The 26,649-nt window shown below is 43.4% G+C and overlaps 1 protein-coding gene across 11 annotated transcripts; it reads left to right on the forward strand.

Annotated features, from left to right (window-relative positions):
• The first annotated feature begins 1,720 nt into the window (after nucleotides 1-1,720).
• On the forward strand, nucleotides 1,721-25,720 carry LOC117775963 (vinculin-like). Of its 11 annotated transcripts, XM_034609575.1 has the most exons (25): nucleotides 1,721-2,227; nucleotides 9,014-9,084; nucleotides 10,170-10,320; nucleotides 11,044-11,152; nucleotides 11,961-12,083; nucleotides 12,925-13,085; nucleotides 13,375-13,377; nucleotides 15,465-15,555; nucleotides 15,654-15,801; nucleotides 15,888-16,041; nucleotides 16,315-16,490; nucleotides 16,576-16,674; nucleotides 17,282-17,472; nucleotides 17,880-17,906; nucleotides 18,154-18,353; nucleotides 18,612-18,740; nucleotides 18,865-19,014; nucleotides 19,126-19,234; nucleotides 19,373-19,675; nucleotides 19,759-19,883; nucleotides 20,968-21,153; nucleotides 22,671-22,847; nucleotides 23,750-23,953; nucleotides 24,035-24,139; nucleotides 24,957-25,720. In XM_034609575.1, exons 1-25 carry the CDS (start codon nucleotides 2,060-2,062, stop codon nucleotides 25,101-25,103), a joined length of 3,507 nt encoding a protein of 1,168 aa, XP_034465466.1. In that variant the 5' UTR covers nucleotides 1,721-2,059; the 3' UTR covers nucleotides 25,104-25,720. The 11 variants fall into 11 exon arrangements, with proteins under 11 accessions (XP_034465466.1, XP_034465474.1, XP_034465473.1 ...); XM_034609582.1 differs by lacking the exon at nucleotides 22,671-22,847 and having other exon boundaries at nucleotides 2,060-2,227; XM_034609577.1 differs by lacking the exon at nucleotides 17,880-17,906 and having other exon boundaries at nucleotides 2,060-2,227.
• The last annotated feature ends 929 nt before the right edge of the window (nucleotides 25,721-26,649 follow it).

The raw sequence follows: 26,649 nt of genomic DNA on the forward strand, positions 1-26,649 counted from the left end.
AATTTTAAGTGATAGAAGGGACAGTTCATCTGTATGAAGCTGAGTTCAGATGTATCCTGAATTCCACCTCTCTGTCTAACATCCCTAACCTCCCTCCCCCCACCCCCCAAAAAATAACATGATTAATCGTAGTGTGAGGATAAGCTTTCTGCGCTGAGCGACCACAATCCAGCTGGTCATCACGTCATTATTGAGAGTACACTTCAGAGCATCTGTAAGCAACCTGCTGCAATGTTTTCTATCAAAGTCTGTTTGGACATGTCCACATATACAGATACGTAGGTCACAGCAGTCTGTCCCAGTCCCCCTCAATTATTCGCAGACACCAGTTTACTTTATAGCTTCTCACAACGACCCATATATGGGTTGAAGATGCTGAGAGTGTGAGGCTCACTCCTCTTTAAGGACAATTCCTACGAGTGAGGAGAGGAGAGGAGAGGAGAGGAGAGGAGAGGAGAGGGAGAGGAGAGGAGAGGAGAGGAGAGGAGAGGAGAGGAGAGGAGAGGAGATACCGGGTCTACACTATAGTAACCAGGTAGACCTGACTGTCCTGCCTCTGTGGTTTGGGTAGGTGCCTGTTGACTACACCCACATTAAGGACACGCACTCACACACCACACAGGGTGGGGTTGAAGAGGGGGGGTCCTTTGCTGCTGGCTCTTTGGCCGACACGACTCTCAGGGGTATAAATACCTGTGTTTTTGCTGCCAGGGTTTCTGGTTTCCCCACCAGTCAGATTCAGGCCTGAGGAGCAGGGGCAACCCTTACCAATAAACACAGACACACACACACACACACACACACACACACACACACACACACACACACACACACACACACACACACACACACACACACACACACACACACACACACCAGAGAAATCAGACTAGTGCAGATAAAGTACAGGATAAATCTGAATGTATCCCTCTAATTCATAGGTATCTAATATAGTAATATACTTTTACGACAGCAAATCAATTACTTTGCCTTAATTTAATGCAAACCCCAATTTCTAGTGCAACCTGCTGGGTTTCAAACCAGTGGGACAACTAATTCCTCAAGGATCCTGAGTGTCACTTTAAAGACTGGAGGAACAGTGTGTTTGTGTGTGTGTATGTGTGTGTGTGTGTGTGTGTGTGTGTGTGTGTGTGTGTGTGTGTGTGTGTGTGTGTGTGTGTGTGTGTGTGTGTGTGTGTGTGTGTGTGTGCAGGATCGTTCAAGACTTCTTCTCCTTGCTGCAGTAGCAGCAGCAGCAAACTGAATCCACAGTCTTTATTTAGACCTGCACATTGAGGCCTGGAGACATGAACCCCTGACCCACCTTTTAATGAACACAGATCAAATATCAGATGCAGGTTGGAAGCTTCGTTAAAAAAGGCAGACACCAACCGTTTTCTACCACATTGCAGACACAGATGCAGCTCCATGGCCCTGTGTCCTCTGTGGTTCCACACATATGGACATGACCTTTACCGGCTGCAGGAGCAGGTTCACATATGTCTCCTCAGTTGTAGATGCTGCACCTTGTATCCCTTGTAACACATCTCCTCCCATATCCCTTATTTCCCTTTAACTTTGCCCAACACCTTTTTTGGGCCACTCGTATGCATGACGTAATTTGGGAAGAGCTCTCATTTGCATTGCATGTGTGTGCGTGTGTGTGTGCGTGTGTGTGTGCGTGTGCGTGTATGTGTGTGTGCGTGATGCGTGCAGGGGAAGCGTCAGTGCGCACCAGCACCAACCCGCCTGGCAGCTGTATTGCTTCGCTGTGATTGGGTGGAGGGCGGCGAAATTCCCTGTCACGATTTCGGGTCGCTCCCACCGGAGGACACCGACCGTCTGAGTCCAGCCTGGACCGAGGTGCTCAGCGGAGGAAGCGAGGGCTGCACACCGGGAGGAGGAGCTGTCCTCTCAGGGGCTGCTTGGACTCGCGACTCGGGATTTGTCCTCCTGCGGGTGTCGGTGAGCACAGGACCGGAGAGGAGAAGGAGATCCTCGGTGCTGGAGCGACCAGCCGCCTTTCATTTGTCGGAGCTGCGGTGCAAAGTCGTTCACGATGCCGGTGTTCCACACCAAGACGATCGAGAGTATCCTGGAGCCGGTGGCCCAGCAGATCTCCCACCTGGTCATCATGCACGAGGAGGGGGAGGTGGACGGGAAAGCCATCCCGGATCTCACGGTGCCGGTGGCCGCGGTGCAGGCGGCAGTCAGCAACCTTGTCCGGGTGAGTTTGAACCACAGCAGGGCGTCACTGCTCCTCTGCACCCGCTTCAGTCACCCAAACTTCCCAACAGTCCAGAGCCTGGTGTGACATTAATGCTTCTTCTTCCATCAGTGTGATAAATCATGAGAAGAGCAGCTCATCAAAGTGCCTGTTCTGCACAGAGCGGGTCATTCTCATCCGAGTGGCTTCCATTCCCATTAATGGCACTTTCAGCTTGATCTCTGCTCGCCATTAAAATTAGATGAAAGTGTCACAGACCCAGCTGACGATCATGTGTGTTTCATGAGCTCCTGCAGTGTCATCTGTGTGTGTGTGTGTGTCACATTATTAGGACAAAACACATAACATAAATCATTACATTTTAGGTTGAAGGCATGTTTTAAGGTTAGGTTTCCATTAGGTTAGGGTTGGATAGGGATAGGGATAGGTTTAGGTTGAGTTAGATTAGGTTAAGGTTAGGTTAGGTTTACAATAAGATTCAGGTCAGGGTTAGGTTTAGTTTTAGGCAAGCTGTCCAGGAAAATAATGTAAGTCAATGTAATGCCCTCTGAAGTCATGGAGACCTGTGTGTGTGTGTGTGTGTGTGTGTGTGTGTGTGTGTGTGTGTGTGTGTGTATCTATGTTTGCGTGTGCAACACAACATGTCAAACTCTGCTCCCGAATGATAATCAGATGGCTGCTGAGTTCAATGAAGTTTGTGGGGCGGAAGAAACGAGCGGTGACTGAATTAACTGAGTGTCTCTCTCTCTCTCACACACACACACACACACACACACACGCACACACGTTTCTGCAGCTTTACTGAACTCACTTAGATTATTGCAGAATTTGCAGTTTGTAGAACAATGAATTGAATAGACTGACTGCATCCATTCATGGTAATAACCTCCACAGAGATGATAGCAACACTCTCTGGACATTCATCAGACTCCCCCTTGTCCTCTTCATCCTCCTACACCTTCCTCCCTGTTCCTTCTTTCCCCCTCTGCTTTTCCTCCTCTGTCATCTTGACTCTAAATGGTCATTTTGAAAGCTTCACTCAGACACGGATGTCTCCTCTGCATGCACTGACTGGAAAAATCAATACAGGCCACATCATTAATGCTGAGCAGAGGTCAGTGTAAAAATGATGCATTTGTGACAGGGCCTCACTCACGCAGCTGACAGTAAACAACTTTTATTACGCTTGAATTAGCGATAGAAGCTGGTTCCATGTTGCTTTGTGTCAAACAGACGTGATGATGATGAACTGTAGGTTTGTGGCAGGGTCAGGGAGGAGCAGTGTGGGGTCATGTCTGGTTTACTCTTGGAGTTTTACAGAGGCAGATCTTGGATTCTTCTTTTTAAATCGGGGGCCATAAAGGGGCCACAATTTACACATAGGGGCCAATCATATGTTTAACATCCATGCACAGTTCCTGATTCAGTAAAGTGCACATTTAAGCCATCCCTCGTTTACTGTTAGCTCTATATGAGCCAAGCCGCACATCATTTAATATATATTTTAATGAAGCACATGTGTTAGTGTTTTAAAAATATTTTTTAAAAAAGGTCATATTTAATGTTTTTATTGCTAGTAAGTGACTAGTTTTTTTAGGGACAACGGACAGGGCACTTCATCCCCCCTGGCCCCGCCCCACCCCTGGGTCCGCCCCTGTCTTTTGCTTTCATTAGTTTTGGTGGTTTTACCGTCAAACATCTTTGATAGAATTTTGTGATTGAGCATTTCTCTATATTGAAGCTGGAACACATGAATCACACAGGGCTGCTCCTCTGGCCACGTTTCCTCTTCTAGAAAAAATATTCTTTGAGAACAAGTCTGCTGTGGTTTTCATTTGCAGAGCTTTGTGAGAGGATTGTAAAAAATTTTTTCATTTCAAATATCTTCTAGTGAATTCTGCAGCTTTTTCGGTCCGAGCTGTTGTCGTATCCAAGTTTTGAACAGCTCTGACACGATGCTGCTGCCTCCCTGTGTGACACACAAGATCATTATGATAAATGATCTCATTAACTGATAATGAAAAGGACCATTCAGTTTCAACTCAAACCCTTTGACGTGTATAGATGGGAAAAAAATAAAAAACCTTTAACGCAATACCTTTTACGCAATATCAAGGACTCAGTGTCACTGAGTCCTTGATATCCCATTGCTTAGGGCACACCCCTCCATCCCCCCCTATTCTCTGCTTGTCCTTGTGGATCCATCCGGTTGATCCATCCAGACAGCGAGCAGAAGGAGGCTAATGGCAGCCTCTGGCGTGTCGCTGGGTCGCGGATGATGGAGATCTGAGGCTACAGGGCTAAAGACACAGTGACTCTGCGGTGTCAGATATGGAAGGACTCCCATATCTGACGGGAAGGGGAAAGAAAAGTTGAAATGTTCCCTCTGGCCTCAGCTCTTTTCCTGTTGTGTTCTTGGGTTTACTTGCGATGACACAAGCTGAACATGCAGCTGAAGAGGAGGTGATGGATAGTTGTGTAGTTCACTGATAGAGGAGTGAGAGTTCAGAAGTGGGTGAAAAGAAGGTGTTGAAGGAGAGCCCAAAAGGTTCTTGATAACAGGGCGTGTACAATCAGCAGCGGCTGGTTGCTGGGTAGACAAACTTAATTGGATGTAAAGGAAACCGAACACTGAAATACACACACACACACACACACACTTGAGAGAAGATATGCTTTATTTTAGAAAGCAGATTCAGTTCTACACTTGCGCAGTTTGAGCGAAGACATAAGTCAGTACACAGCAACGTGCCACCATCAAGAGTCCCACTGCACACTGATACAATTACACTGTTAACCCGTCCAGGGTGGGATCACTGTGGGGGGTACTTAAAAAATCTAGGTCACTGAGAAACACACACAAGATGGTGATGGTGTCAGTCCCAATCTGTCAGAGGTGGATGCGTGGGGTTGTCACTGATCCACCGACAGATCTCCCAGATGCTGGTTGGTGTGTTTAGAAGTGTGAGATTACTGTAGTTGGGGCTGATGAGAGAGACGCCTCTGTGGTGTTTGAGAAGTTGCGTACTCCTGAAGGAGTCAACACAGACTCTGAGTGTGTCTGGGTGGAGGAGGGGGAGGAAGGAATAAATAGATTTACCGTTGAGTGAAGTGACTGCGGCCTGAAGGAACCGCAGAAAGCGGAGGAGAGGAGAGCAGCGAGAGACTCTTGACTAAAAACCTTCAATACAGCGTGATGCAGAATGAGGGGAGGAAGAGGAAAGATGTGGTGAAGAGGCGAAACGACCTCTTGCAGCCGGACGCCATCACCCTGCGAGGGAGGGGAAAGTGTCTCTGCCGTCTCCGGTATGGACTCTGCCAAGCCTTATAGTTCACCCCCCCTCCTACACCCACTTATACTCACACACCAACTGTCCTCAACAATCCTGCTCCACCATTAACATACAAGCCATCTCTGGGTTGTTCTTGTTCACTGGCAGATTCAGGATGAGTCCAAACATCCTCAGTCTCCCCTAAATCAACTCCTAACCTATATTTCATATAAGCCATAAATTTAAATTATTGTGAATGACGAACGATTAATCAATTCTAACGGCCAAGGGATTGACGGCAAATTTCACATTTAAAAAAGTGTTTCATTCAGTTTTTTTTCGTTAGACTTACATTTTTTAAGTGCTCGATACAGAGAAGAAGAGTTGAATGATTTTGTTTTTTAAAGAAAAAATGATCAACGTCATTATGTGTGTCTTGAAAGTTCCACTATGAGTTATGGGTCAAATCACCTGTACAGAAACTCACAGAAAGTTATCCCTTAACTGAAATCTTCATTTCCCCTCAGTTTTAGTGCCTTTGAGCTCATTGTTTTGGTTTTACAAGTCCCGCTTTAAAAAAAATTTTGTTCACTCACCTGTCAGCGCTATTTCCAGCAGCAGCATCAGAAGACAAGTTTTACCATATTATAAACCTGCTCAGTACCACACAGCAAATGGACAAAGTTAGCAGGTAACCATAGTGCAGCATTTTGCAGGAAAGCCAGATATTCACAACATAGGAGTTGGTGGAGACAAAAACAGAGCTAAAAAAGTGTGTGAATGTTTCGTCTACACTCACCAGGTGTATGGACAAAAGTAAGACACATATGGCTTCATTGGGATGTTATTTGTCAAATGTGTGTGAAACGATACTAATTGATACTCTTTGATACTAATCATGGCTTCGATTATAGTTTCAGATATGTTCTCTTTCAATTTCATAACATAAATTGTGAATACATATTTTTTCACTGCTGACAAACACACTTGTGAGATTTAGGTCTCTATAGGACTCATCAAACACATTTTATATATTTCATTGCTCAAAGTAAAATAATCATCAAAGGGTTGTGATGATTTTTTAAATGGTGATTGGTATTTGTTTCTTGATTTGATATCAGACAAAGGTGACAGGAAGCATACAGAGGTCCCCAGCTAACTTTGAATTGCACATATTGAGATTACATGGTCATTGTCTCGCATGATATTCACTACTAGAATCATTATTTGCAGTGCCGCACTTTTTGTTGTCATTCTTTGATTGGACTATAGCTGATTTGAGCTGATGCCTGTGGATCTGAAAATAGACCTGACTAATTATTTTCTGTCAGCTTTGACTGACAGCTGTCAGTTTCCTGCTGGAGCAGTCACAACTTTCAGGCTGTTCAGCCACACAAACACACACACACACACACACACACACACACACACACACACACACACACACACACACACACACACACACACACACACACACACACACACACACACACACACACAACATCAGCGTGCCCAGCAAACCACTTACCTTCACATTAATTATGTATCGAATAATCAATTCAAAGTGCTCCTGCTTACAGGAAACTGTGTGATCAGTGGCCTGATGTGACTCTGGTAGAGTTCCATCAACCTGTTCTCTACTCATAGAGCTGCATTCTTCACATTTCACAGCTGTGAATCTACCTGTTCTTTTAAAGCAGGAACTTCCTCAAGACAAACAGAGGCTCTCAGATATTTGGATCATGTCCCAAGGGTTTTACAGTGACAAAATTAAATCCCTGCAGATTTGCGGATTTATTACTACCCTTTTACCCCTCTTGTAAAAAATAAGGCGATTGACTATAGCAAGTAGGTAAACTATGCTATTAATTTAGAAAGGGTTGAATGATGAATTAGTGACACAAAGATGAAGACGGCGATAAGACCCAATTTCTCTTTTTTTTCCCCCAATAATGACATTATTTCATTAAATGCTCAGAGCAACATAAAATCGTCTGAAATCGATTCCCTTGCTATGTTTTAGTGTATGACGAGAGGAAGTCATCGGCAGCATTACTGTCTGCAATTTCAAAATGGTGGGTCAAATCTGAACAGAAATCAGACGTGAAGATCAAACTGGTTGGGTCTCAGCATGTTGGTGAAACTGTCTCTGGAGCCAGGAAGCCTATTAACTGACTTTAATCGACGCAGCAGCAAGAGACTGATGTCATCGTTTCACTGTAATTGCATCTTAAGTGTGTGTGTGTGTGCACTCGTGTGTGTGTATGTGGTGTTGTAGGATATGTATTGTGTGGGAGGGCTAGAGTCAGGCTGTATCCCTGCGTTTAGGTGCGAGTGTGTAGTTTTGTTCTCGATGTGCCTTTTATGTTTGTGTCCATTTTATAAGATGTCTAGTGTTCAGGACCGATTTGTTTTGTTTCTTTCTGTGCTCCAATGAGCCCGGACATTAGATAAGATATAGATCATTTAATAATTGAGAGTGCAGCTAATAAAGCCTCAGGGGTTCATACAAATGCATCATCATCATCTCAATAGACAGCAAACACAATCTTGGCAGCAGAGCAAGAATGGCACTTAGTCGAGCACATACCTCCACCTAGGCCTAACTGTCCATTTATGAAACCACATTTACATTCATGAGAGGAGATCAGGAACTAAATGACACGACAAAGACAATTATCAGACAACTTTTGCCCATCAAGGTCAAAACATGTAAACATTTATTTTTACATCTATTCAGACAAGTTAATTGGGTCAATGTCAAAAAACAAAACAATTTAAACCAGTTGCATATTTTGCTTTGACAAAATATACATATTTCAAATATTTCCCAGGAGTTGGAAAACTTCATAACTGTTTACATATTTGTGATGCATGAGTATGAGTTGCATGAAGCCAGACCTACAGAAAAGTTGAATCAATCTTTTATTAGACAATGTAATCATTTTAACATTAATCTATTGAAATACAAAAATATATAAAAATAATAATAATAAACATTTAAAAAATATTTAATTTAGGGCATCAAATACATTAGTTAGAAAACCATTGTTGTGAAAGGTTTTTGAAAAATCCGTTCTCCCACTTCGATTAGTGCAGTAAAAACACATCATTTACCTTCACCAGGTCCCAAATGCAGCGTTTGCCTGATTTTATTGTGGAGAATTATCAGCAAACATTTTCAGCATTATTGACTCTGTACTGATGACGAGGTGGTGTCATCACTACAGGCCGCCTGTCCGTGGCGGCGTGTGGGTCAATTTAGAAAAGAACAAATGTCTTTCCTCTGACCTGCCCTCATGTAGGACTACACAGAGCCCAGTCAACCACAGCCTGAGCTGCTTCCCCTCCAAGCCTGACAAATATGACATGCATGCATGGTTGAAATAGGTGCGAATTGATCTGCACCCGTTCACCCATGCAGACTATTAATAGCGCTCACTCGAATACTATTTCCTGTCTCGCTGCAGCTAATGATATTAAAACAAATGCTTGGTTCTTGTGTGTGCCACAGGTGGGGAAGGAAACGGTTCAAACCACCGAAGACCAGGTGATGAAGAGAGACATGCCCCCTGCTTTCATTAAGTAAGTGTGTGTGAAGCTGGCTTTACAAGAAGAAGCCCTGCTCCCTCTGTCCTGCCCTCCCTCCCTCTCTCTCTATCACTCACACAAACACCCAGTGACAAAACTCTGGAAATGATCCGATTTATCTCAGCAGACAGAGAACTTATTGAAAAACGGATTCCGGGAGACTTAATGGTCGGAAACGTGGCTGCGCTCCCAGCTGAAACAAAGGGCCACTTCTGAGGCTGAGTGCGGGTGACTGTCCGGCTGCCCCATCAGAACCGTGTGGCTGTTTGTTGTTTTCCAGCTTGCATCCAGAGAGCTGACAGGAACTCTGAGTGCTGGCTGAGAGCGACCACTCTACAATACTGAGACTTTGACATCAGGCTGTATTTGCTTGCCTGTGTGTGAATTGTAATTTTGTGTATGTCAGTGCTTTTATGGTAATATTATCTATTTTCAGCTTGTTTTCTCCCTAATTTCCTTCCACACTTTCACTTTTTTTTTTTTTACTTCCAGACCTCAGTCAGATCCACACACTGCTCTCTCACTGCTCGCTCACAGGACACTACGCCATAAATCTGACTCACACGGCTTAGGAGGGGGCATGTGGGAATGTGAACCTGCCTAAATATAGATGAACCAGCAGCCACTGATACCCTGACCAACGGGGGTCAAAAACAGGAGGGACTTGGCTTTATTCAAGGGCCTTTAAAATCCATCAACTTTTTCATGATATAACCTGATCACTGACGTCCTAGGAACAGTCGATTCAAGACAGAAAATGAAAGCTGAGAACTTTTATCAGCCCCGTTTTATTTTGAAAATGCAGACATCATCCCTAGTTGTCATATTACTACAAATAAACTATTCTATAAATCTCAGATCTCTATTAGTTCACCTTCTTATATGTGCAGACTGAAACAAATCTCCTAAATCTACCCACTTGTCTCATGTATGGCCCTTGAGTCTAACCTCTGACAGCTCTGACAGTACTGATCTATGTGATTTATTTAGGTTTTACATTCTCTCCGTTGGTAAATGTACACGCTGGGTTTAATTTCCGACCGCTCGTCCTAAACCTGCTGTGTTTGTTTTTTTTTCAGGGTGGAGAATTCGAGCTCGAAGCTTGTCCAGGCGGCGCAGATGCTAAAGGCAGATCCATACTCTGTTCCCGCACGAGATTACCTGATTGATGGGTCCAGAGGGATACTGTCGGGGACGTCCGACCTGCTGCTCACCTTTGATGAGGCAGAGGTGTGTGTGTGTGTGTGTGTGTGTGTGTGTGTGTGTGTGTGTGTGTGTGTGTGTGTGTGTGTGTGTGTGTGTGTGTGTGTGTGTGTGTGTGTGTGTGTGTGTGTGTGTGTGTGTGTGTGTGTGTGTGTGTCCTGAGAGTCACTTTTACTTCAGAGGTTTGGTATCTTTCAGGGAAATATAGCTTTATATAGCTGCACAGAAGGAAGAGGAACTCGGCTTCAAGAAAGTCTGTAATGGAGTCTCGGATGCAGCCAGATCTAATCACCGAGATCAAATGACTTCCCTCTGTCATAACTCAAGAGCGTGTGTGTGTATGTGGATGGTTCTTCTTATATTGTATGTTTGTATGTGAGGATATGGCCCTTACTAGCTTGCAAAGTGTGTGTGTATCTGTCAGTGTGTTTGTGTGTGTGTGCGTAAGTGAAATCACATTGGACACGTGATAATGCTCATGTCTCATCACTAGCCTCATTTTTTTTAAAGAGCAACTTCTCACAGTCACAAGACGTGCATCACAAGACTGTACACACACACACACAAACACCACACAAATTACAGGGTTTTTCAACACTGTCTAAAAAAAGCTAACGCGCAAACTGAATTTTGGTGTTTGATAAAGCAGTTTGTCTCTAATCACCACTATCACTTCATTATCAGCCTTTGTTTTACGTCTGTATTCATGATCTCTTCTGGCTGTGATGTGATGCCTCTGTTGTGTTGTAGGTGCGTAAGATCATCAGAGTATGTAAAGGAATCCTGGAGTATCTGACTGTGGCCGAGGTGGTGGAGACCATGGAGGACCTCATCACTTACACCAAGAACCTGGGTCCAGGTCAGCAAGAGAAACTTACAGATAAAATATATAGATATTTTCCAAATTTTCGGCAGGTTAATTGATCATGAAAATGATAGTTGGTTGAAGCTCTATTCTGGTCATATTGGGGCTGAGGTCAGCTTTGGTTAAGCATTATATTTGTTAACATCAACAACAAATTCATCTTGATTTAAATCTTTATTATAATTCTTATAAATACATGAAACTGTAAGAATAATTGTCTTAACTTAGTTTAAAAGATCACTACTGCATCACGCTCTTTGGCATTGGTGGAGATGTTGACTTAAAGCCACTTCCATGAACTGTGCAGTCGACCTTTATGTTAAACAATAGTCTTGGTTAAGGGTTTGTCTGTGATGGTGAAAAACTAAATGATCCACTGTCTACTGCTCCTCTGACACTAAGATGCTGTGATTAAGGATCAGAGTCTTTTCACTGGCAGGAGAACAGCAGCATCAACAGGCTATTTATCATCAGAGGTAAAAGGTCAATTGTGTTGTCGGTGCGCTGCGGCATAATGAGCCCGAGGAAATCTGATGCCAAGGTTTTCTCACACTTGACTGATGCCGCCATTGTGCGAGATCAGTCGCTCATGAAGTAATGATGTTTGGACGTGTTGGAGCTACTCAATTGGTAAAAACACTGAGGGACACCTCTGATTGTTCAAGTGAAGTTAAAGCTGTGATGCTATCGCCAAACTCATTACCGTTGTCTGCGTTCTACCTGCTGGTTGGTTTGATAATGACAACCTCTAACTCTCACAGGACAATACGCACTGTACTAGCTTCTCTCTCTCTTTCCTCAGGGATGACCAAAATGTCAAAGATGATTGAGGAGAGGCAGCAGGAGCTGACGCACCAAGAACACAGACAGATGCTGGTCAACTCCATGAGCACTGTCAAAGAGCTGCTGCCTGTCCTCATATCAGGTGTGTATGTGAGTGTGCGTGCGTGCGTGCGCCTATGGCAATGCAGGTCACCGAGCATCCAACAGTTGTTATAGCAACCCTCATAATTACAGTCATTAGTTAGCGGGGATGTCAGACTGACTACACACACACACACACACACACACACACACACACACACACACACACACACACACACACACATATCCACCACTGGCAGCTCTACTATCGAATGTCATACTGTATCTGCACCAGAACACAGACACACTGTTATAGCTTCTGTTACAGCTTCTGTGCCAGCTGTGCATTCAAATCAGTGTTCAGTGTGGATGTAATTCAAAAACGTTTGGACCTTTAGTTTGGCTTTGCACGAGCCATTTTACAATTTAAGTTGACTTTAATCAGTGTTGTTATATATAACAATGGATCACATGATTACCGCTACTAACTGTGATGTCACACAAAGCTTAAAGAGTTTTTCCGCACATTGTTTTGGTTTATGGGAACTCGACTTTACTGTTTTGGTTCACTCTAACCCTAACCCTCTCATGTCACTTTTGGCTAGTAAATTAGCAACTAAGTGGAAAACATAGTGGAATATTTAGCTGCCAAACAGCCACTCATTTCCCTCAGGTTCTGGTGGAGACCAAAAACAGAGCTAAAAGAGACTGAATATTGGACTTCACATTCATCAAACAAAATGAATATTAATGAACTTTGGTTCGGTGGGGAAAGAAATTTGTCAAATAATTTTTTATATGCTGCCCCCAGGTGGCCAAAAATATAGGCTAATACAGCCACAAGTCAATTTTATTTGCTCCTATGCGACTATAATCATTAAAACTCATGTTTCCTTCCTCAGCTATAAAGATCTTTGTCGCAACAAAGACCAGTCGAGGTGCCGGCGTGGAGGAGGCGGAGAGGAACAGAAAGTTCACCTTTGAAAAGATGAGCGGTGAAATCAACGAGATTATAAGGGTCTTACAGCTCACCACGTGGGATGAAGACGCGTGGGCCAACAAGGTATGTCCTGTGCTGCATATGGGGACTATTCAATTTCTTAATTTTATACCCTAAACTCTCCACATACCTGAATCAAAGTCGGCCACTTTTGCTTTGGAGTGCCTGTTCATACACAAACACACATATAGCCACACAATCCACAAATCGCTCTATGCTGCAAAGAGCATCACTAAAAAAAATCACTCTTTACTTTGTCTCCACTTTTCTTTTTGCTCGGTAGTATAACTCCTGGTTTTTCTTTTTCCTTTTCTTTCTTTACCTTTCTCCTCCATTCTTTTCCTCCCTGTAGAAGGTAAGCCTGTTTCTCTGCCCCTCTGCAGTTTCCAGCATGCGAGTGTGTATTTATTCATATATCTGTGTATGAGATCCAGAAAGGGAAATACTGTACGTCCCCATGCTGACATATATACTGTATGTATGTATATATCTGTCATGCTGGTATCCAACAGTAAGTACGTGTTGTGTTTAAGTCCACTCACTGTTAGCTTGTGTGATGACGTACAGTACGCGTGCTTCATCACTGTATTACTACATGTGCATATGTTTGTCTCTTGATGTCCATTTGAGTCAAATGGCATGAGATGACAGTTATTAACAAATGTATTTTAGTTTCAGTGACGGCATTTGTTTCCCGTGCTGCTCATGTTTACGGTGTGATACAGTCGTTGATAACAAATTGAGAAAACGTTTAAATCAGAGTGTAATCCCATGGAAATATTCTGGGCACATTTGAAACAGACAGTGGAATGTTTTACCAGTAAAGATAGGCTCTGATTTACTAGTCGAACCTGTAACCCTGCATGTTTTTCTCTCTCTCTCTCTGTGTGTGTGTGTGTGTGTGTGTGTGTGTGTGTGTGTGTGTGTGTGTGTGTGTGTGTGTGTGTGTGTGTGTGTGTGTGTGTGTGTGTGTGTGTGTGTGTGTGTGTGTGTGTGTGTGTGTGTGTGTGTGTGTGTGTGTGTGTGTGTGTGTTGTGGACAATACTGCATACTCTTTTGAATGAGCATCTAGTGTGACTGTCCTCTGCTCTGGTCATGAATTATAGAAATAAACCGCTTGCTGTTCAGACACATCCATAATAGATGAGCTGTATTGAACGGTTCCACTTAAGTGGATCATTCTCCTCTGAGCTGGAAAAAAGCCTTTTTTTTTTTCCATCTGGTGTAGAAATATGAAATGTGTTTGTGGCATCTTAACTGTGAGATTGTTGTCCTTTCTATATAATTCTAATTTCCCACTTAATTATGAATAACAATACATTTTTTAACAACTTCTCAGTTTATAGGTCCGTCTATTCAGGTCCCACTTTACAATACAACATAAATACTTGTGTTAATCATGATCTTATGCCTCATGAATAAATAATTTAGTGCAGCATTAGAGATTAATATAAATTAATGATAATGAAAGTAGACTCCGGTTCAATTTAAGTCGTAATTAAGTCATAAATTGAGCAGCAATGCTTTTTAGAACAGTAATCATTTATCAATAGCCAATACCCATTATGAACTTTTAAATAGTCACAAAGTTTGGAGCTGTAAATGTTTTTAAATAATCAATAAAATAGTAATGATTAAACTACTCTACGTTAAAATAAAAGGCTGGTGATTTTTTATATTCCTGTCAACCCAAAGATCAAAACCAACAGGTATTACTTGTGTACCCAGAACCTGCTTTATCTTCTAAATGGAAGCTGAACAACAGCTCTGTAATTGCCTTTGCCAAGGAAGTTTTAATTATACAAAAACCATTGGACGGATTACAGCAAAATGGGTCAGGGAAGAACCTTCGGTGCAGATCCAGAATTTTTTTCATAGGGCATTATTCAACATTTTTGTTTATTTATCAGAGAATAATTCATGGATCTTGATTTTTTTAAATCCGGCATGTTTAGAAGACTGACATTTATGAGTGTGCGCAATTTGGTATAAAAATCTGGATCTAATGAAATAAATGTGGTTTAATAAGGGGACTGTTGGACCTTTGCGCCCTTCTAGTTTATGTTGAATCAATCTCATCTCCAGAGAAAACCTACAGCTCATGTTTGTGACTCAATTTTCTAAGATTTATATCCTCAGTAAAACTGCTAAGATTGAATGGAATCAGGGCTGAGAGCTACAGGCAGGACAGAGCAGTTGGAAGCAATAGAGACACAAAAAAACCACATTGTTGCCTCTGATCTCTACATGGGATTTGTTGACACTAAGCAAAATATACAATAATATCAGCTTATTCTTTAATTAAGGCTCATAATTTATTCATCCAGTTTATTTTAGAATATTATTGTTAAAATAGTCATGAATCTGTGACACCATAATGTGACATGGTACCTTTTGATTTAATACCCACTCACACAATGCTGTGTTTTCTCTCTACCTCAGGATATGGAGGCTATGAAGAGATCTCTCGCTTTGATTGAGTCTAAGATGGCACTAGCTCAAAGTTGGCTCAAAGACCCTCATGGACAGCCAGGTAACTGTGTGGGAGTTTTTTTCCTCATGCTAAAAATCTCAATCAACTCTTCAGATGTCACACCACAGTCTCATCCTTCGGTGCCTTGCCGTCCCCAGGTGGCCACGGCGAGGTCGCCCTGCGTATGATACTGGACGAAGCCGGTAAGGTGGGAGAGCTGTGTGCTGGGAAGGAGAGGAAAGATATTCTTGTAACTACCAAGGCTCTGGGACAAATGACCGACCAGGTCGCAGATCTACGAGCCAGGTTTGTATGAGGGAATTTGAATGAACCTGTCAGTGCTAACATATTATATTTTGTCATCACGTCACATGTCAATTGTTTGTGTACAGAGGCCAGGGCCCGACCCCCGGGTGCATGCAGCGTGCCGGCCAGTGCTTGCAGGGCTTAGACTTGTTATTTGGCAAAGTGGATGGAGCTTCCCGCAGACTGGAGGCTCTCATCAACGCCAAGCAGGCCATCGCCAGGAGGCTGGACGCAGCACAGGTCAGACAAAACAACAACCCAGTAATCTATATTAACCTTCCCCCAGGTGAATCATATCTACTCCGTGCATTTGTCCTATTTCTGCCTCATGTTTTAGTTTAGTTTTATATTTCCAGCAAGTGGGGGAGTAATTCCATGAAAGTGTGGATTAGAGAAAATGCTTATGACATTTAGTGAACTTTTCTCATTGTTGAGGCTCACCTGTGGTGTTTTTGTGCAGATTTATGTTGCATATTTCATTAGAAGAGAACTTCACATATGTGCGTTCTTCAGGCCTGGCTGGCTGATCCTAACGGTGGTCCCGAGGGGGAGGAGAACATCAGAGCGCTGCTTGCAGAGGCCAAACGCATCGCTGACCTGTGCGAAGATCCCAAAGAGAGGGACGACATCCTGCGCTCCATCAGTGAGATCGCCGGGCTCACCGCCAAACTCATGGAGCTCCGCAAACAGTACGCCGTCCCTCCTCCGACACACGCACGCCTAATATTGTCTTGTGATTACTATAAGTAACTCCTAGACACTCTTTTTTTCCAGGCTCAAACTTCAGCCTCATGCCACCAGTAGATGGCATATTTTACCTGCCTGGATATTATGTTGTTGCCTGTCAACCTTGGGCTTCAGTCCAACCATAAGGTCTTTAACTGTTTGAATATGGTGCGGAACAGATGGGGCCGTGGTGGTGATGTGGTGGGTCGGTTTGAGGATTAAAATTTACGAGACCTTAAGAGAAAATAGCACTTTCTTCAAGGTTCATGCCACTAAAGTAAGTTTCAGTTTGGGTTTGTGACAGTATGAGTATAATAAATTTGACTGCAGTTCAGTGATTCATACCAAGATGAGTCACCACCAGGGACATATTTTATGTTCTGCACCTCCACTGCATGAATTGGCCATAAAAGGAAACCAGAGAAACCCAGCTGTTGACCAGATCCTCACCAAAACTTTCTCTATATAGATATATTTCCTTTCTTGTATTAAGCTAAAACTGGCCTATAAGGGCTTGAACTGTACCTAGGGGTTATATACGACGTCAGAAAGAGTAAGTAGCAATACGACAAAAAAAACAACCTCATTATACACAAAGATTTAAGTTGACAAAAGCAGATGGAAAAGTGGCATTAGCCTTCGATGGTGGTATTTTCCTTTTAAGAACGGTGTCTAACAGGGAATTGGTGAATCTCAGGCTGAAAATCTGTATTGTATTTGTTCTTTTAATCAACTCTGTCTGTCGCTGTCTCAGGGGCAAAGGTGACAGTCCGGAGGCCCGTGCACTGGCAAAGCAGATTGGTTCGGCGCTAATGAACCTGCAGTCGAAAACCAACAGAGCCGTGGCCAACATGAGGCCGGCAAAGCCCGCCGTCACCTTGGAGGGAAAGATGGAGCAGGCCCTCCGCTGGGTGAACAACCCCTGGGTGGACGACAGAGGAGTAGGTGAGTGCGGTCGGATGACGCCTCTGGGGAGGGATGAGGTAGTAGTTTGGTTTTAAAAATAAATGCTCTGACCTTCCATGCCTCCTGTTGGCCTTCTGCATGTGGACGATGGAGGGGGTGTGCGAGCGGTTATGGCAGCGATTAGACATCAGATACGGTGTCTTGAAAGATGCAAAGCGTTTTGTGACTCATTCAGGAAACAGTTCTGAATGAGCGACAGAAATGACCGTGCTGCCAACTGATCGCTTCCTTTCCCCGTGCATTAATCACCGACTGACTAACCTGGCTTACTCTGGCCCTCAGGGGGCGTTGCATTGTTTCTAATGTTTGTTTTACGCGTGCTGCTGTATCCCCGTTTTGTCATTTGTCTGTTTCCTATTTCCTCCCATGCTTCCCTATGGGAGCAGAGTGTGAGAGGCTGCAGTGGATCACAGGTACCTGCCTGCTATATGCTTTCTGTGAAGATATAAACAAACACTATAGAAATTCATGAGGTCAGCATGTGACACATAACACCGCAACGTCTAATTTACAAGAAAGCATATGTACTACAAGAAAAGAGAAGTCATGAGTCATTTCTCATTTGTATTCCCGCTCCTGTGATGCTCCATTTGCAAAAAAACACCTGCAATTTTTGTATCTGGGGTTTTATGATTGATTCTGTCGTGTGCCTCTCTCCAGGTCAGGCAGCGATCAGAGGAATGGTTGGAGAAGGGAGGAGGTTGGCAGGAGGCTTGTTAGGCCCGTATCGACAGGACATGATTGGACGCTGCGACCGAACAGAGGCCCTAATGGGATCTTTGGCAGACATGGCGGCCAGGGGCGAGGCAGAGGCTCCTCACGCACGAGCCACAGCCGCGCAGCTGCAGGAAAGCCTCAAGGTAGCTCACGAACACACACGCATCAGTTTATGTATCATAAGAAACAAATGCTGTGCAACCAAATTACCTCTGTGGGCATTTTAGGTTATAGTGAAGATCACTATGTTTCTGAATATCAGTTTAAATCTTAACGATTCACAGCACATGTGTAATATTTTCATGTCATCAAATGCTGCAGTCATGAAAAACATGACAAAAACAAGTATTGGTGCAGAGCTCCACCTTGTGGCCTGATACGACACCTTCTGCTCCCACCAGGACCTGAGGAAGCACATGCAGGAGGTGATGACCCAGGAGGTGTCCGATGTTTTCAGTGACACCACCACCCCTATCAAGCTGCTGGCTGTGGCTGCAACTGCTCCAGCTGATGCCCCCAACAGGGAGGAGGTCAGTAACACACAGAAATATCTGAACATGGTTACAGCAAATAAACCTGATTTCTACTGATGCTGCACAATCCAGATGTGGAGTGTGCAACGTCTGACGATATAAACATTTGTGTTGGCAACAGGTTTTCGACGAGCGTGCAGGGAACTTTGAGGCCCACGCAGGTCGGCTGGGGGCGACGGCCGAGAAGGCTGCTGCCGTGGGAACAGCCAATAAGATGACAGTAGAGGGGATTCATGCTGCTGTGAAACATGCCAGGGACCTCACGCCACAGGTGCTCCTGTTTGTTCTAGAGTCCATGATATACTGTAGCACTGACACTGATGAAACACAAAGCTGTTAGAGTCCGTCACACGCTGAGGTTGACATGTTTGTGAATGTCCAGGTGACCACCGCTGCTCGGATCCTGTTGAAGAATCCTGGAAACAAAGCAGCGTACGAGCACTTTGACACCATGAAGAACCAGTGGATTGACAACGTGGAGAGACTCACTAGTGAGAAGCTTCTCAACACTTCTTGTGTTTCATTAATTATTGACAATCTCACATTTTGAACATATATATCTCCCAATCTATATTAACATATGAGGTGGGATTATAGAGGTTAATCCATGTGTGTGTGTTTGGCGTCAGGTCTGGTGGACGAGGCCATCGACACCAAATCTCTCCTAGATGCTTCCGAGGAGGCTATAAAGAAAGACATCGACAAGTGCCGAGTTGCCATGGCAAATGTTCAGCCCCAAATGCTTGTTGCCGGGGCAACAAGCATAGCAAGACGAGCTAACCGGGTCCTGTTGGTGGCAAAGAGGGAAGTGGAGAACTCTGAAGATCCGCGCTTCAGAGACACAGTGAAACATGCGTCAGACATCCTCTCACACACCATCTCACCCATGGTGATGGACGCCAAGGGGGTGGCTGGAAACATTCAAGATAAAGGTACAGGAATACACCACCAATCACATGTTCAATATACTGTACTGTGAGAGAAAGAAGCACACTGTACATTCTCTTCTATGCAGCTCTGCAGAAGGCCTACCTGGACTCATGTCTGAGGATCCTTGGTGCCGTAGGAAAAGTTAGAGAAGCTTTCCAACCTCAGGAGCCTGATTTCCCTCCTCCTCCTCCTGACCTGGACCAGCTCCATGTAAGCACACACACACACACACACACACACACACACACACACACACACACACACACACACACACACACACACACACACAGGCTGTGGGTTTAGTCAAATCTGTTGAGATTTATATACGTTGAGTCTTTAGGTTTTACACCTCGAATCGAATTTCCAGTCTTTACATGTAATAGTCTCTTTATAAACAGTTATAGTAGTTGGAATTATTATTATGTCATTAGTGTTTGCATCGAGTTCAGATTGAAAACATTTAAATTTAATAGCAATATAATGATGATAATGAATTATAATGTAACATTACACTTAATTTCTATAGCATAGTTGCAATAAATGCAGCGTAAAGGCAAAGAATCCAAATCTATAGTAATTTATAGCATATGTTCTAAAATAAATAAATCTAATTCAATTTAAAAATCAAGATAGGCAAACCATTGTCACTTAAAGAGCAACAAATGGTTAAAGAAAAATGTGTCTTGAGATTTTCCGAGTTCCACTGTGTCAGGGTGTGATTCAAGACGGATGACTTTTAGTTCTGACCTCAGGAACAGTCAGGAGGTTTAAGCTACAGGAGCTAAGGGAGCTACCAGGCACATACGTCATAGTTATGTCAGAAAAACAATATTGAACAAAACTTTTCAGTGATTTAAAAGCCAATAAAACATCTTAAAATGAATTTGGAGTAATGTAAGCTTCTTTATTCAGAACATGTAATACACCAAACAGAAGAGTGATACAGTCCAGTCTGCTGTTGATAAAAGCCTAAGAGTAAAAATTGTTTCTGTCACTGAAGAGAAAAAGACTAGGGAAGCTACAATTCCAATGCAACGCTCATAAACCAGTTCAGGGTCGAGCATAACGTGACTGGTTTCAACCTGTTCCTTTGGGTTCAGTGCAGCTTCACAGTCAACTGGGGTTAAACCAATACTACACGGTGTCACATGTTTCATCACAAGGTCTATTGTGCAATTTTTATGAAATGTAGCATCTTTCAAACTATTCTGGATCATTAGTTTGTCTCCCATGTCCCTCTTTGCTCTTCAATACATATTTGTACATAACGTGTGTGTTGGTGTATATTTTCCAGGTCAGTGATGAGCAGGCGCCACCCAAGCCCCCCTTGCCAGAGGGCGAGGTGCCCCCGCCGCGGCCCCCTCCCCCAGAAGAGAGGGACGAGGAGTTCCCTGAGCAGAAGGTCGGGGAGGTGCTCAGCGAGCCCATGATGGTGGCGGCCAGGCAGCTGCACGACGAGGCGCGCAAGTGGTCCAGCAAGGTCAGTTCACAGAAATGTTCAAAGGAATATAACAGTTTGCACAATCATCCAATTAAAAGCCAATCATTTCAAAATCAGATATTCAGATTGGTACAGTTCTGAGTAGAATATGTTGGCTGCTTTCGTGATATCCCTATTTCATATTAGCACACGTGGTTTGGATGATCCCAGGATTTTACCTTTCCTCTATAGTCGTTTTCAGACATGAACGTCGTTATTTGGAGAATATCCAAATAATTGGTTTCACAGAGGCAGGATGTAACTAAAAATTCCACCATGGAGATCACATGTTTTTGTTTATAGCCCATTGACATTGACGTCTGCCTTTATCACTCAAAGCAATCTTGACATCTTCATCTACATTTTCATACTTTGTTTTCTTTGATGTTGTTGTTTTGAATTTTTTTTGCATCTGTATCATGTTAGAAATGTCATCAACACACCCACTGGCTCACTGCAAATCTCCTGCTGTATTCTCACATGGGCTCATGCGGACATTCTCCAGAGTTTTTATTTGGCGACTGGCCGGAGCCTTTCACTCTGACATCTGCATTCTCACATTCTGGAGAATGTCAGGAGATTATCCGGGGGTTCAGTGCATGTCTGAAAGCAGCATATGGCCATTATACACTTCTCACATTCTGGGAATATCCTGAAACCAAGTTTTATTTCCTGAAATCATGTTGATCCTGAAATGTGAAGATGAGTGGCTTTATTCCTACTTCAAGAGGAAACTGTTATCTGTTCAAAGGGTTTGAGAAATGAATGAGAGGAGAAGCACATTATATTTCGAGTAGACTTTACTTGCTAATCTTTTATCCATATTATGTCTATGTTTCTTCTATGTGTGTGTCCAAGTGTTTCTGTGTGGAGGAGCTGTGTAAAGGAACAGTTATATTGTGTATGTATATAACCTGTGATTATCCAGGAAAAATGTCCGGTAACTCTCTTTTCTCTGAGAAGCTTGTCACCGTTTCCCCCTCTGTAGCTCTCATGACAGTTTCTCCTCACCTGTTTTATGATCCGTGCATCAGAGGTGTCGTTGGAAACCAGGCACAAGATATCTCTTATAATAAGCATCGCAAATTGTTCCCCAACACACTCCTAAAAGGAAGCCGCCCACTGGTTTTGGTTACAGTTAGACCCAGTTTGACTGTGCAAATGCTTTACAAACCACAGCCTCAGACTCAGGCACATCGACCTCCTGCTGCCAGCTCCTCTTTCCTCTTTTCTTTCTTTGCCCTGCACCGAACATCTCTGCCTGAACGTTCAGTTTCACCTCCCCTCTCCCTGCTCCTTCACAGCCTTCGCATCTGCTCCTCCTTTGTTCTTCTGTTCTTCCATCCAGTGCCTCTCATACTGTACTAAATGCTTCCTTCCCTCCTCCCGTCCCTGGCTCTCCCTCTCCCCCTTCTTCTCCTCCGCATTCCTCCTTTTTTTTCCCCCCCTCCCTCTCCTTCCTTTTCCATCCCAAATCGACCCTACTCCTCCAACCACCCCTGCCCCCGCGCGCCCAGCCTGAGGATGAGGAGGTGGTAGAGGAGAGGGAGGTAGATGATGACGATGAGTTTACTGATGGTGAGGATGACTATGAGCCAGAGCTGCTGATGATGCCCTCCAACCAGCCTGTCAATCAACCCATGCTGGCAGCAGCCCAGGCTCTCCACCAGGAGGCGCGCAAATGGTCCAGCAAGGTCTGCGCACGCACATGCACATGAGCGCTCACACAACCAGATGTGGGTCAGAAGTTTTTTTGTAAATGGCTTCAGGTGTTTGGAGCTGCACACACACACACGCACACATCCACGCATGCAAACACACAAGAAAACACCCTGCAGGACAAACAAACACCCTCTGGAGCACTAGCTGACAGTCACAGCATCTGCTCTGCATCTGTCACCATGGAAACCAGCTGTGTCGTTGCCTCACACTCAAACACACGGTTGTGCTGACGCTAATGCTCAGGTTGCACTAAAAGGTTGTCGGAATGGCAAGTTTGTTTGTTTGTTTGCGCCACTTAGTATAAACTGCTACTTGCTTCACAATTCCCTCCCCCCTATGTTCACGACTAGGTAAAGTGGTTTTCGCTGTTTTCGCTGTTGTCAGTCACTCGTTGTCTGACTAACCTGTGAAGCCAAGGATGGCAGTTTCCCAAAAGACCTCTTGGTGACGTAGCTTTGCCGTTAGACTGCCAGCTCACCCAGTATGAGGCCTGCTCCTGCTTCCTGGAGCCTCAGGGTGTGTACTGATCCCCTCCGGCTCTGTGAAGGTCACCTCACGGGTTCTAACCTCCCAACTACAATGGTTATAAATTTCAGAATCATCTTCCTCCATTAGGGTTGAGGAATATGTGCTCACGTGCACTGACACTGCATGCAGCCTTCTCATTAACACGCTTGAAGACTTTGTGCCTGTTTTGCTTTTGTATTTCAAATTCATTCAGCAGCATTCGTCTCTAATATCCCACACTTGGATTCTCATCGGAAAAATGTGTGGAAACCTGACCCATACAAAATGCTCCTCTTGCATTCTCATCTCGTAACCATTATCCTGCTCACAGCTCTCACTGCTTCCTCATCCTCCTGCTTCTCCACAGGGTAATGACATCATTGCAGCGGCCAAGCGCATGGCTCTGCTGATGGCAGAAATGTCCCGGCTGGTGCGCGGCGGGAGCGGGAACAAGCGGGCGATGATTCAGTGCGCCAAGGACATCGCCAAGGCCTCGGATGAGGTGACGAGACTGGCTAAGGAGGTGGCCAAGCAGTGCACCGACAGACGCATCAGGACCAACCTGCTGCAGGTGAGAACACACAAAACGCACAATGAACAGTCCTGCGTGTCTCGTCCAGAAGGTGCTTTACATATTTCTCTGCTTCCGCAGGTGTGTGAGCGCATCCCGACCATCAGCACGCAGCTGAAGATCCTCTCCACCGTCAAAGCCACCATGCTGGGACGGACAAACATCAGTGAAGAGGAGTCAGAGCAGGTAAAACTGGACTTACACCAGAATTTATCACACAATTTATTCCAAATTATCTGCGATAACAACTTAGAATGTGTGAATAAGAAGTATGTAAAAGAAATCTATTCTTATTTATAATGTTATGTCTCTATATAATTCTGTTCTTGGTTGAGGTAACTGTATCAAAACCCAGTTTCTCTGAGAGATCAATAGTATTTCTGATTCAGAAACTCACAAACAAAACCATTCATAACTTTTAGCTTTTTCTCTGTTGATACAGCGGCTTTGACCTCAGAGTATCTGGTATTTAGTTGGAGACCTACAGTTACAATAGTGACTGAATTATTGAACGAATTCCATAGTGACACTGATAAAGAAAATATTCTATTAATTGTCGTCAGGTCATGGCCGATACCTAATCTGTCAGTATCACATACTGCAAATACTGATTCAGCCTATTGTGTGTATCTCAGGGCATCTCTAATAACATTTGGTAGTGAGTACATTTACTCAAGCTCTACACTTTTGTACAACATTTATAAACCTCTAAATATGTTTTCATTTAAATACTATAGTAGCTAAAGGCTAAATAAAATCAGGAGGTCATATGATCCAAAATGTCACAAAAAAGCTAAGAGAAAAGTTCAAATACAAATTTATGAAGCAAAAGTATTTTTACATGAATGTGTTATTTTGTTTTTTAGTTTGTTTATTTTGTTTATTTTTGTTTAGTTGATATAGAATTGTAATCTGAATTCTTCGTCCACTACTGTTAACTTTAATTTTGCCCAATCTCTGTTATTAATTTATCAACTGCTTCACCGAATGTTTCCCCGACCAGGCCACCGAGATGTTGGTCCACAACGCCCAGAATCTGATGCAGTCAGTGAAGGAGACCGTCAGGGAAGCCGAAGCCGCCTCCATCAAGATCCGCACGGACTCAGGATGCACCCTTCGATGGGTGCGCAAGACCCCTTGGTACCAATAAACAAACCTGGTCACTGAAAACACAGCGACAGCACACACCTCATGTTGGAGTCATAATGTGCACACCTATCGTGTGCATTAGATTCGGTACCAAGCGGGTTTTATTCACCGGAGTGAATTCAGCTTTGCTCTCCACTTCCCTTTATCTGTAACTTTTTAATATATATTTTTATGGTATGTTGTGTTATGAGAGTTTATCCAAATCCCAAGTATATATATTTTTTGCATGGAAGTTTTTTTCTATTTTATAAAAGCAGATTATGACATTAAGATATTATCTCCTAGAAGAAATTTAATTTTCACTCAGTGTTATGTTTTTTTCAGGGAGTTTCTTATTGTCTATTGTATATACACTAATTATTTGTTTTATGGACTCAGCGATGAGTTTGACACTAGAGTGTGAAGTCTTGTGTGAGCCGATGACGGGCTCTCCGCTCTTCATGTTTACTTTTAGTAATAACTCTGTTCTTAACTGTGGATTTTAAGGTGACACGTCCTCACTGCTGTCCAGTGAAGCATCTGTACGCAAACAACTAAAAGTTATTCTGGATCAAAAGTGTTTGACGACTTGTAGGCGAAAGTTGCAGTTTCTAAAACAATTGTATAATTGTCAGTAAAGTTTTTTGTTGATTGCAGGAAGGTTGATACTTAGACATGAGGTTTTCTCAGTGGTAGTATGAGTGGCAGTAAAGCGAAAGTTAGTTCAGCTGTTTTTATGTGTTTTGAGTTGTTTTACTTTATGTCACAGTGAACAATACCAAAGGATTTTATTTTCGCACTGTATAAAGCTCCAGGTTTTAAAAAACAACAAAACAGCCCCTTTTCTGTAGGGACCTTGGAGAATTGTTTGTGTTTTGATTTATCCTGCTTTGCATTTTGTAACCAATTGTATTGTCTTGTTTCTGCACTATCTCTATAACAGTTGAACTGTTGGGATTTCTTTTCCAAAATGAATCAAAATCAATGATTTTAAACAGAGATCTATCATGTTTTTAGACTTTTCTCCTCAGTAGTCCCAATCTGAATAACTTTCATTTTAGTGCAGATTTTCTAGGCAACCCAGGTGGTTTGAGAACAAAAACAACCTTTTAATGTGAATTCAGACAGTGATTTTGTTTTTGTTGTCTGTTTTTTATAGGTTTAAATTTTAAAAAACTCTTAAAAAGGTGTTTTTGTCTGGAATACCTACACAGCTGTTTAAAAGCTTCATAACAGGAAACTCGTCAATATTAGGTGCAACCAGATTGTTATTCCCTAAACAGTATTTAATTTTTTTTTTTTACAATGGCAACTTTAACTGTTAAATGGAGAATTTGTACATGTGCCTGTGTGTAAGCGTCTTCACTTCGACAGTACAAGTGAGCCGTCCATGTGATGGAGAGCTCTGAATAGCAGCACAGAATGTAAACCGCGTCTTTATTTTGATTTGGGCCTACTGAGCATGTAGCAGTCACTGACCCCTCACTGAGAGCGACAGGGTGTAGTTCTGTGTGTACCTGATGTGTTCATCCACACACTGAATGTATTCTGATACAGCTTCTAGCCCT

The sequence above is a fragment of the Hippoglossus hippoglossus genome, chromosome 15, assembly GCF_009819705.1.
Source record: "Hippoglossus hippoglossus isolate fHipHip1 chromosome 15, fHipHip1.pri, whole genome shotgun sequence".
NCBI classification, from domain to species: domain Eukaryota; kingdom Metazoa; phylum Chordata; class Actinopteri; order Pleuronectiformes; family Pleuronectidae; genus Hippoglossus; species Hippoglossus hippoglossus.